This window comes from Ovis aries, chromosome 1, assembly GCF_016772045.2.
Source record: "Ovis aries strain OAR_USU_Benz2616 breed Rambouillet chromosome 1, ARS-UI_Ramb_v3.0, whole genome shotgun sequence".
NCBI classification, from domain to species: Eukaryota; Metazoa; Chordata; class Mammalia; order Artiodactyla; family Bovidae; genus Ovis; species Ovis aries.
In genome coordinates, this window is record NC_056054.1 from 266,877,686 (window position 1) to 266,890,218 (window position 12,533).

Sequence of the window (12,533 nt, forward strand, 5' to 3'; positions counted from 1 at the left end):
GACGCAGCCCATGGGCCACTGTGGCCAGCAGTGGGTCAGGTGTGCTCATTATAGCAGAGATTGAAAGTGAAAGTGAAGTCACTCAGTCATGCCCAACTCTTTGCGACCCCACAGACTATAGCCTAGGATCCTCCATCCATGGGGTTTTCCAGGCAAGTGTACTGGAGTAGGTTGCCATTTCCTTCTCCAGGGGATCCTCCCAACCCAGGGATCAAAACCGGGTCTCCTGAATTGTAGGCAGACACTTTACTATCTGAGCCAGCCGAGACTGGATGATAATAAAAATGAAGTGCTTAACTATTTACAATAGCTAGAACATGGAATCGACTTAGATGTCTATTGCCAGATGAATGGATAAAGAAGCTATGGTACATATTCATAATGGAATACTACTCAGCCATGAAAAGGAACACATTTGAGTCAGTTCTAATGAGGTGGATGAACCTACAGCCTATTGTACAGAGTGAAGTAAGTCAGAAAGAGAAAGATAAATATCATATACTAATGCGTATTTATGGAATCTAGAAAGATGGTACCAAATAATTTATTTGCAGGGCAGCAGTAGAGAAACAGACATAGAGAACAGACTTATGGACCCAGGGAGAGGGGAGGAGAGGGTGAGATGTATAGAGAGAGTCACATGGAAACTTACGTTACCATATGTAAAAGAGATAGCCAACGGGAATTTGCTGTTTGTCTCAGGGAACTCAGACAGGGGCTCTGTATCAACCTAGAGGGGTGGGATGGTGAGGGAGATAGGAGGGAGGTTCAAGAGGAAGGGGAGATATGTATACCTATTGTTGATTCATGTTGAGGTTTGACAGGAAACAACAAAATTCTGTAAAGCAATTATCCTCCAGTTTAAAAATAAATTTAAAAAATGAAGTGATTGTTCAGGTAAAGTAAAAATACCTGGACTTTAAAGTGGCATAGGTCTACAGAACATGTTCAAATTAAAAGGCACTCAAGGCATTAGAGGAGTTTCCTGTGGGGTTGTTGGGAGAGTAAGGTGAAGTTGAGTGATGACTCACGGGATGGGGGTGGGGAGGGGCCTGGCTGAGTGAGCCGTGGTCAAAGCAGGGGCTTTGTCGAGCCCAGGGCCGGACTAGTGACTCCCTGACCTTAGGCTTGTCTTCTGTGGGTGGTGGGCTAATGTTCTCCCAGAGGGTTTCAGGGAGGCTTAATGTACGTGTCAGACATTCAGAAGTGGTAGTCCTTTGACGGCTGAGGAAGTGCTTGGTGAAGTGCTCGGCATGTGATGGCAGGCTGCCCTCTGACTCCCAGCAGCTTCCTCACTTGGCTGGCTTGTTTGGGGTGAGCGGATGGTGGGGATAATGAAGGACAGGGAGGGGAAAAAAAGCCAGGAGGGCTTGCAGAACACTTGAAGCTCTCTGTTGAAGACAGTTCACTTGAAGAACAGGATACTAGTGGACATTGTAACGTGTTTCTGGTCAAAAACACAGAACCCACCCTGAGTGCTTGAGTTGTCCAGGAAATCAGCTGGCATGCTTGGATGAGAAGTGTTTCCCTGCAGACATGTTTCCTGCCTTGTTCCTGGGTAGGTTAGTTCCTTTTTAAGCTGTTCTTCTTTATGATAATTTATCAGAACCCGAGTCCTGGCCTAGGGATGCCCTCTGGCCTGCGAGGGTTGGTTTCTGTGGCTCCTCACACCAAGACTCCACAGCTCAAATCTTCGTAGTCACGTGGGCATCCAGTGAAAAGCAGATCGGATTTTGTCAGTCTGGGGTGTGGCCTCAGAGTCTGTAGTTCCAACATGCTCCCCCAAGATGCTGATCTCAGATTTTGGATATTGAAGTGTTTACATACTGTTGGACTCAGCCCTCCTGGGGTGTAGTTCTGTGAGCTCGGGACCAACTTGTCGTCGTAGAACCAGCACCACGATCACAGTGTGGACCAGCTTCACCCCCCGCAGGATTCCCTCGTCCCACTCTGGTCCGTCCTCCCAAAGTCCCTCCCTTGGCGGCAGTCTGACGCTGCCTGTAACATTGTCTTTTCCAGGTGTCATGTGACAGAACCATTCCGCTGGGAGCCTTTGGAGCCTGGCTTCTGTCGCTTAGCTGTGTGCCTGTAAGACCCACCCAGACTGCTGTCTGTCAGTAGTTCGCGCCTTCTTACTGCTGAGCAGCACTGCCTTGTGTGGACACCCCATCCTTTCTTTATTCCCTCACCAGTTGAAGGACCTAAGTGTTTCCAGTTTTTCCATTATGAATGAACTTTTAATTAAAAATTTGGGGGAACTTTAGAAGAAATGTGATTCTATTTTTCTACTGTTGTTTTAGGTGACATCACTCAAAAAGGATATGAAAAGAAAAGGGCCAAGCTGCTTGCACGCTGTGTACCCCTCATTCAAGGTGAGATTAACACAGGTCTTATAAAACTGACTTAAAAATTGGTATTAGAGTTTGACTTTGGTAGTTTCATATTTTATTAATAAGGGCTGGGAAAATAATATGTCTAATATTAATTATAAAATCCAAAGTTATAGATTAAAGTTTATGTCTCTGGTTTGGTATAGATTTCATCCCCAAATAGGATTATGTAATTTTTATTATCATAGACCATGATTATTTTTATGATTTTAGTAAAGAACATTTCCTTACTTAGGTTTGGAACACATATTATAAAGCTGTGAGTTCTCCCACCTTATATTGATCTTCAGAGTCAGCACCTTCAGTGTTTCAGCACAGTTTTTGGGGGTGGAATTTAAGAAGCTGATTTTAAAATTTATGTAGAAGTTTAAGACTTCCCTGGCCGTCCAGTGGTTAAGACTCCATGCTTCCACTCCAGGGGGCACAGGTTACATCCCTGGTCAGGGAATTAAGATCCCACGTGGCTTGTGCAGCAAGGCAAAAAAAAGAAGTTAAATATTTTATATATAAGTTTAAAGGGCTAAGGGGTTCAAAATAATGATAAAAAGGAAGAATGAGGTTGGAGGATTTGCTGGTTGTGATATGAGGAGTTAATAGCAAGCTGTCATTAAGACAGCCTGGTTTCGCACAAGGGTAGATAGCTCGATTCACAAACAGAACATGGACCTAGACAGACATGTATGGCTGTGGGGACCAGGTTTATGGTGGAGGTGGTGTTGCTGCTCACAATGCCGGCACAGTTCCTTAAGACACAGAAGCCAGAAATGAAGGGCTTTAGTGAGAAAGGCAAAAATTATAGCACCTTTGGAAGATTGTATATGAAAACCGTCACCATCTCTAGACAGGAGGAGGGATTTCTCAAGTCCCTGGAGGTACCAACTGAAGCAGCAACTGAAAAGGATAAGATTGGTAAATTAGAGTGTGTTAAAATTAAGAATCATGTTTTATCAGAAGTCCCCATAAAGAGATTAAAGACAAGCCACAGTATAGGAGAAGATGATCGTAACATAAATAAGAGAAAAAGGACTAGAGTCCAGAGCCAGTGAAGTTGCAGCATCCAGGAGACCTTTTGCCAGAGTGGCAACGCTCTGCAGCCCCATTGTCCAGTCTACTGAGCGCTTCCCACATGTGGCTTCTGAGCACTTGAGGTGTGGTAGCGTGACTAAGACACTGCATTTTTTAAATTTAATTTTCATTAATTTAAACTTTATAAAGAGACAGAAAGTTCCCCCATGTGATTTTTTTTAAAAAGCCCAGTAGGAAAATGGGCTAAAGACTTGCATAAATATTTTACCAGAGGAAACCCTAATTGTTAGCAGGCAAACGAGACGCCCGCTAGGCTGCTAGCAAGGCCGTCTGTTGCAGGCCAGTGCCCAGGCAGCGCCGTGGACAAACGGCAGGACCCTACCCTCGCCAGGTGCTGTTGTTTTGTATGTTGAAAGCTGGGTGACTGCTCACTTGGCTATTAGAATTAGTAAGCATCTTGGTTTGAATAAAAGATAAATATGTAAGAATCAATAGCTTTTCTCTGGCAATATTTCTGTTAATAAAACAGTTCACATTCATAATGACAAAAATAACTGTCAAATGTTTTTAATACATTTAGCAAGAAAGCCACAGGATCTATATTAGGATCATACAATCTATTTGAAAGAAGTATAGGATCCTAAAATATGAAGAAATATACCAATATCTTAAATGCAAATATTTAATATTATAAAAGTAGTAGTTTCTAAGTTAATATGTGACAAAATGTAATCCAGTCTGAATAGCAGTTGTTGATTTTTTTTTTCTCCCCAAACCTGGCATTGGAAATAACTCACTCAGAGGAGAAAAGTTCTGAGAGTAGCTAGTATATTGTTGAAGAGGAGTAGTGGGGAGAAAGGCTTGGCCTTCAAGGTGTTAAACCTGGTCATGTGCACTTGGCAGTCCCAACCACAGGGTGTTGGTAGACGCGTGGACAACTGAACAGTGTAAGGGGAGGGCGTCTAGAAATGACTCAGGAGAATTCAAAGGAGGGAAGATTTATTTAGTAACTGGTGCCATGCCTGTTGGAGAAGGCAATGGCAACCCACTCCAGTACTCTTGCCTGGAAAATCCCATGGACGGAGGAGCCTGGTGGGCTGCAGTCCATGGGGTCGCTAAGAGTCGGGCACGACTGAGCGACTTCACTTTCACTTTTCACTTTCATGCATTGGAGAAGGAAATGGCAACCCACTCCAGTGTTCTTGCCTGGAGAATCACAGGGATGGGGGAGCCTGGTGGGCTGCCGTCTCTGGGGTCACAGAGAGTCGGACACGACTGAAACAACTTAGCAGCAGCAGCAGCAGCAGCCATGCCTGTGGATGCAGCAGTGGGACCCCCTTTCCTCTGCAGCATTAGTGAACATAAGCTTCAGGAGTAAAGCTCTAAGTATGCTTGCAATTACAGAATACTATAAAATTCAGAAGAATATTGAATAATGTTTGGGTGATGACAAGATGAGAGATTTGAGGGAAAAAAAAACAGGTTATGATTGTCTCTCTAGAAATGAAGCACTGCAGAGTGACTGAGCTGCGGCCGGCTGGCCATGGCCTGGGGACATGTCCGGTGTAGGATGGAGCCTCTAGCTGACCAGAGCTCCCTGCAGGTCCTTTGGGGGCTCCTTGCATGCATGCATGCTCAGCCGCTCAGTCGTGTCTGACTTTTTACAACCCCGTGAGCTGTAGTCTGCCAGGCTCCTCTGTCCATGAGATTTTCTAGGCAAGAATACTGGAGTGGGTTGCCATTTCGTTCACCAGTGGATCTTCCTGACCGAGGGATTGAGCCCACATCTCCTACATTACAGGCAGATTCTTTACCACTGAGCCACCTGGGAAGCCCTTTGGGGGCTCCTTAGCTGGATAGAATTTATAGAATTCAAATAATAGGACGTACGGATAGGCAGTAAACATTAAAGTGTGTTCAACTTCACTAGTTTTACGGGAATGCAAATTAGTGAACCATTCTCCTGTCAGATTGGCAAGATTCTAAAATTTGTAACGTGCAGTGCTGACAGAGACATGGGGATATGGCACCCTGTGGGAATGCGGATGCTGTGGCCTGAGAAGTTCTCCCTTGATACCTGTTAAGACCAAAACTATACTACTCTTTCATCCAGTGGTTTCCCATTGGGCTTTATATCTTTCTTAAATAAATTAATCGATCTCAATAAAAGCACTGTGTTTTGGAATAAAAATGCAAGGATGTCCCTGTATTTACGCATCACTTTGCAAGCATACCTGTTTATAGTGCATAATACATAGGATTCTGTGTTCTCCATTATGAATTATAGGGAAATTTGTTCCAGTCAGTCCAAGAAACAAAGAGCCAGAGCTGATCAGTATTGCTGCATGTTGCATACATGTATGTGTGTATATGTTCAATTTTGAAGAGCTAATGAACACTCCAAACCTGGTACATAAACATCAGCAATGGCAACATTCTGCGCCCAGCCCTGGAGGTTGGCCAGTCTTGGGGGCAGCTCCTTCCTGTTCGTAGAGCCAGAGCTGGTGTTCCAGGAGCTCCTTAGTCACAGAGGTGCCTGGAGGCTCAGGCAGCGGAGTGAGGGCCCCCACGTCTCCTGTCCCCTCTGTCCTCTCTGTGTGTCATCCTAGAGAGCTGGGATCAGGTGGCCTTTTCATGAGCAGCATCAGAGGTCATGACCCCCTGAGGCCCAGGTGGGGCAGTTCAGATCAGGTCAGCCACTCAGTCGTGTCTGACTCTTGGACTCTTTGCGACCCCATGGACTGCAGCACGCCAGGCTTCCCATTCATCACCAACTCCGAGAGCTTGCTCAAGCTCATGGCCATCGAGTCAGTGATGCCATCCAACCATCTCATCCTCTGTCGTCCCCTTCTCCTCCTGCCTTCAGTCTCTCACAGCATCAGGGTCTCTTCTGATTAGTTGGCTCTTTGCATTAGGTAGCCAAAATATTGGAGCTTCAGCTTGAGCATCAGTCCTTCCAATGAATATTCAGGACTGATTTCCTTTAGGATTGACTGGTTGGATCTCCTTGCAGTCCAAGGGATTCTCAAAAGTCTTCTCCACACCACAGTTCAAAAGCATCAATGCTTTCGTGCTCAGCTTTCTTTATGGTCCAACTCTCACATCCATATGTAAATATTGGAAAAACTATAGCTTTGACTAGACAGACCTTTGTCAGCACAGTAATGTCTCTGCTTTTTAACAGGCTGTCTAGGTTGTTCATAGCTTTTCTTCCAAGGAGCAAGCATCTTTTAATTTCATGGTTGCAGTCACCATCTGTGGTGATTTAGGAGCCCAACAAAGTAAAGTCTCTCACTGTTTCCATTGTTTCCCCATCTATTTGCCGTGAAGTGATAGGATTGGATGCCATGATTTTCGTTTTTTGGATATTGAGTTTTAAGCCAGGTTTTTCACTCTCCTCTTTCACTTTCATCAAGAGGCTCTTTAGTTCTTCTCTTTCTGCTATAAAGGTGGTGTCATCTGCATGTCTGAGGTTATTGATATTTCTACTGGCAGTCTTGATTCCAGCTTTGCTTTATCCAGCCCAGATTTTGCATGATGTACTCTGCATATATAAGTTAAATAAGCAGGGTGACAGTATACAGCCTTGACGTACTTCTTTCCCGATTTGTAACCAGTCTGTTGTTCCATGACCAGTTCTGTTGCTTCTTGACCTGCATACAAACTTCTCAGGAGGCAGGGAAGGTGGTCTGGTATTCCCATTTCTTAAAGAATTTTCCACAGTTTCTTGTGATCCACACAGTCAAAAGCTTTGCTGTAGTCAATAAAGCAGAAATAGATGTTTTTCTGGGATTCTCTTGCTTTACGAAGATCCAGCGGATGTTGGCAAGTTGATCTCTGGTTCCTCTGTCTTTTCTAAATCCAGCTGAACATCTGGAAGTTCTTAGTTCACCTATTGTTGAAGCCTTAGAATTTTGAGCATTACTTTGCTAGTGTGTGAGATGAGTGCAATTGTACATTAGTTTGAACATTCTTTGGCATTGCCGTTCTTTGGGATTGGAGAGAAAACTGATCTTTTCCAGTCCTGTGGCCACTGCTGAGGTGGGGACAGGCTGCTGCTTTTCGGGGAGTGCTAAGGGCTGGTGGCTAAGGCTGTTTTTCTGGGACATTTTGAAACAATCTAGTGCTCAGGCAGGACCAGGGACTCTGGTAAATGACCCTGCAGGCTCGTGCTTGTCCTTTACTCAACACATGACGTCCTGATGGCCTGGGTGTCGGCTGGCCATGGGTGTGCCAGTCATGGAGCCGCCCATCAGGTTGGAGACACAGGTATCACAGGCCCAGGTGGTTAACACTCGAAGCCTCCAAGCTTCTCATCGGCTTTCTTCCTGTGTCTGAGGGCGGCTGTCAATACCCTGGTGATGGCTTTGTGGGCTGCTTCCTGCTGGGCTTGCTGACACGAGGGCCAGTGTGGGGGAAGGGAGGGGTGTTCGAGAAAGCTGGCCGTAGAGAGCTGGCCCCAGAGAGCTGGCCCCATGCACTGTGTGCACCAAGCTGGGGGCCCAGGGCTGCTGACAGGGAGGGGCTGGAAGCTGACATCAATGTCTCAGCCCCAACCTCCAGATTTAGGGTCTTCTGGGCGTTAGGGCCCCCGGTGTGTGTGGTTGTGCAGCGGGGACTGTGCAACAGCATGTGAGAGGTGTGTGCTATTCTACATGGGTTTTTCTATTGTTGGAAAAGCAGGTTGTTTACTCACAGTGTTTCTGTGAAACTGTTTCAGGAGTAGACCCCTCCCTGCAAGTGGAGAATAGCATCCTTGGGCCCGCACAAGCCTCGGCCCCCGCGCCCAAGCAGCCCAAGCCGCGGCCCAGCAACGCCCGGGATGAGCGCTTCCGGTCAGGTAGGGCCCAGAGCGCCACATCCTCTGCTTGGACACCAGAGCTCCACTGAGGAAAGGGACTTCTCTGAACCGTGACTTACCACATCGTGGTTTTCAAGAAAAAAACAAAACTTCCATAGATCTCAGTATGTTTTAGTGTAGCCTGGAGTGTGAGTGCGCTCCTCTCAGCAGCTGCACATAGACGTCTCAGAAGAAAGCAAAATCTTCCTTACCATGGAAATAATTTCTGTAAATGTCTGTGTCCATTTTTCTACTGGAACTTTGGGGTTGGTGTTGGTGGAGTTGTCCAGTAGAGTAGAACCACTCTACTACTCTATGTGTTTCAGTATTTTATTTTTCTCTAATTTTGAAGATTTCCATCTAATTAGATTTCTGCCACTCTGTTAGTGTTTTATAAATATTTGAATTTGTGTCTGACATTTTATTTGCATTATCAGGACATGCATCGAAAACATACATGCTTCCAAAGTTCATTTTATTTATTTATTATTTTTGGCTGTGCTGGGTCTGCGTTGCTGTGTGGGCTTCTCACTGCAGCGGCTTCTCTTTTTGTGGAGCACAGGCTTTAGGGTCTGTGGGCTTCAGGAGTTGCGGCTCGCATGCTCTAGAGCACAGGCTAAGTAGTTGCGGTGTACAAGTTTAGTTGCTCCGAGGCACGTGGGATCTTCCTGGACCAGGGATGGAACCTGTGTCTCCTGCACTGGCAGGCGGATTCTTTACCACCAAGCCACCAGAGAAGCCCTCTGCCTCTTGTCATAGATTAGATATCAATAGCTTTTGAACACTCTTTGGCTTGTTTAACATTTTCACTGTTGTGTGATTAAATATTTCTTTTACATTTAAGCTCAGTAAGCTTCTATAAAAGAAAACTTTCAAGATAGATAAAGACATGGCCATTTTGTTTTAAGAATTTTTTTTTTTTTTTTTAATGAAGATTTTAAATGGTTGGTTAGCCTGGGAGTGTGGTGAAGTGGTTTGAGGAAAGTTTTGATCAGATAATTTCTTACCAATTTAATATACATTTTAAAAAAACTTCCCCACACTGACAGTTTCTTTTCGGTTTACATCAATGATGCCTGTAACATACAACACTGGAAATGGCCCCATCGGCATTCCACTGATGTAGCCCTGGGCACAAAATGGGAACACGTCCGTGCACCCTGAGTGAGGTCACCCAGAGGTCCCCTGCCTGTCCTTACCTCCTGTTCCCTGTCGCCTCTGTTTATGTGTAACTGACGTTGAGGACCTGCTTTCTGCCCTTGTGAACTGTATCTGGTTCTTGTTCTTTACTATCTGAAAATGAGACCTTTACCATAAATGTTCTTTGCTCATATTTTCTCCAAGGCTTTGTCTTTTCTTTGAATTCTCTTACAGTGGCTTTTGTAGCAGAAGTTTTTAATTTTAATGAAATCTGGCTTATCACTTCCTTTTCTTTCTTGAATAGTGCTTTTGTTCTTGTATCTAAGGAATCTCTGCCAAACCCAAGGTCCCAAAGATTCTTACCTGTGTTTTCTTCTGGAAGTTTTGTAGTTTTGGGTTTTTACCTTTAGGTCTGTGGTTTAGATTTTGTTTTTTAGTGTGAGTTCAGGGTGTGCTACAAAGCTGACTTTCTTGCATGTGGGAATCCCGTTGTCCCCATGCCCTTGTTCCCTTGTCTAAATGCAGCTGCTCATGGTTGACTCTTTCTGGACTCCTTTCTGTTCTCTTGATGGATTCGTCTGTTGTCATGGCAGCGCCAGCTCTCCTAATGATGGCAGCTTAGCAGTCATTGTTCACGTCAGTACATCCACTCTTATTCATCCAGGTTTATTCCTTATCATTATTCCCTTGTATATACTGTGCCTTTCTTCCCTCTGGCACTGTTAACGGTTTTTCTCTTAATTGCTGGTTTTGAGTGATTTGTGTATTATGTGCCTTGGTATAAGTTTCTTTGTTTCTTGTGCTTGGGGTTTGTTGAGCTTCTTGGATCTGTTGCTTTATATCCTATAATGTTGGTATTGTTTAGATTTTTAGTTCTTGATTGTTATCTGTACTTAGGTTTTTGTTGGTTTCTAAGGCAGCCGCAGTGTAAAAAGTCTGTGCTCACAGTCAAGCCAGATCTCTTGGAGGGGCTCCTAGGTTTGTCTCTCTTCTGAACACAGTCTTTCATGAGTGTTTCGGTTGTATGTCTGGGAGTATTTTTATTAGGCCCTGAAGTTTAAATGGTGCTTTGGCTGGATATAAAATTACAGGTTCTAAGCTCGTTTCTTCAGCTGTGTTGCCTTGTATTTGGTGATTACCATTGGGAAAGTTAGCCTCTTTCCTGATCCTACAAGACTGTTTCTCTAGAAGCTTTTAGGATTCACTGGTTATTGTTGATGTTTGTAAACTTTATTGTAATATGCCTAGGTGTGAATTTTTCATCCTTAGTACCCTATGAGCCATTTTACTGTAAGGTTTCTCAATGCTATTTAAAAACATTTTGTTGGGGAAAAATGTGAAACATACGTAGGTGGACTTGGTGTGTACTGAGCCCTGGACTTGCCCAGTGCCACGGTTCCCACCATGCTCAGGTTCAGTCTTGGCTTCTTCATCAGCCCCAGCTGCTTCTTCCCTTCCCGTGTGATTCTGAAGCAAATCTCAGAGATCACATTATTTTACTTAGATGTCATAATATTCTCGGTTTCTATATCTGAAAAGAGTGCACGTATCTCTAAAACATAGCTCCATTATCACAAAATAATCAGCAATAATTCCTTAGTATCAAATACCCAAGTGTTCCTGAGGCTTTATAAAACAGTTTGGACCCAGGATCCAACTAAGATGTACATATCGCAGGCTGTTGATATGTGTTTCCGCCAGTGATTGCTTGGTCCTGGGGCCTTGGCTATGGTCTGGCTGCTCCTGGCTCCATGGCTCTGGCAAGTCACCTCAGGGTCAGTGTTTTCCCACCACAGGCACTGCAGGCCCGTGTCTCTCCGCTCCCTGGGATGCTGGCAGGGTTGATCCCTCGGTTCATTAGGGTAGATTTGGTGGCAGGACGGCTGGACCAGTTCTGGGGAGGGCAAGCAGCTTGTGCTTATCACACAGCACAGGAGAACCTGGCGGGATGCTCGGTTCTTTCCATCCATTTAATCCTTTTCAGAACAGTAGTTCGTGTCACTGGCATCCTCCAGTGGCAGCTGGTTAATTTTCCTCTTTTTCTTCCTTCCTTTTCTCTGATCTTGTTTTTGTCCTTGGTGGTGTTCAGACTGCCCCAACCTTTTTCTTTGGGAGTGCTTCCACGTCGGCTCCAGCACTGGGTTGCTGGCCAGGAACTTGTTGGTTGGTAGGATGAGATGCTCCAGGCTCCTCTGCCACTTCCTGTACCCTGGAACCCACATTTCTCAGGGTACTCGCAATGAGGACAGTGTTGTAAGACTGCATGCAGCCTGGATGGTAGGGGTGCTCATTGTACTGGGGCTAGTCACCATTTCTAGACATTCTTAGGGACTTAATTAAGACATGCTATTTAAAGATAAAATGCCACTTGTGTTCATGCTGATAATTGCCATTCAGATTCAGGACTGCAGTGTTCCCCTCATTTCTGGAGTCTCTGTGTCTATCCCTTCTCTGCCTTGTGAGCATCTTGGGAGGGAGAATGGGGTGAGGCCATTAGGCCCCTCTTCCTTGGCTCTCTTGCACTTGACCACAAGCGTGGCAGTGTGACGGGACCCCCACCACCCCCTGGCTGTGCGACTACAGGGAGAGCTTGGTTCCTTGTATGGTTCTGCCCATCGTGGGGCTTGACCGGAACAACAGCTCAGATGATATGACCACAGAGCTTTAGTGCTGCTTGTAGTGGTTTATACCATAATCAGAGTGCATTAGGTTCATCTGATTCATTTTATTTTCAGTTTGGGGGATTTCTTGGTTTAAATCTGAAAATACTTGCAAAGTTGAATCTATAAACCAAGGAGAATATTTGTAGAAATCTAGGACCAATGTGTGGACCCACATGTAGGCTGACTTTGTGTTCCTTTTATGCTCAATGAAAACAGATTAAAAACATGAACCATGGTTTTGTTCCTTCATCAGGAATCTTGTAACGGGTGCTTTTGCTGCTGTTATTTCTGTGCAGATGTTCACACCGAGGCCGTGCAGGCAGCTTTGGCCAAATACAAAGAGAGGAAGATGCCCATGCCATCCAAGAGGCGCTCTGTCCTCACGCACACGTCTGTGGAGGCCTACACACCCCCAGGTACTGGTTTAGGGTTGGGACGGCCTGGGCAGGGTTGGGGCGGCTTGGGCAGGGTTTC

At 45.2% G+C, this 12,533-nt stretch overlaps 1 protein-coding gene across 6 annotated transcripts in view; it reads left to right on the top strand.

Moving 5' to 3' along the window:
* DIP2A (disco interacting protein 2 homolog A) overlaps positions 1-12,533 on the top strand; it is a 109,360-nt gene that overhangs the window by 16,840 nt on the left and 79,987 nt on the right. For 5 of the 6 annotated variants that reach the window (XR_006057511.2, XM_042238097.2, XM_027961400.3 and 2 more), the window contains exons 2-4: positions 2,301-2,372; positions 8,137-8,256; positions 12,356-12,475. Coding sequence is in view for 5 of the 6 variants with exons in the window: in XM_042238097.2 (XP_042094031.1) it covers positions 2,301-2,372; positions 8,137-8,256; positions 12,356-12,475 (312 nt within the window). In the remaining variant the exon portion in view is untranslated. The remainder of the gene's footprint in view (positions 1-2,300; positions 2,373-8,136; positions 8,257-12,355; positions 12,476-12,533) is intronic. The other variant, XM_042238107.2, reaches the window with a different exon arrangement.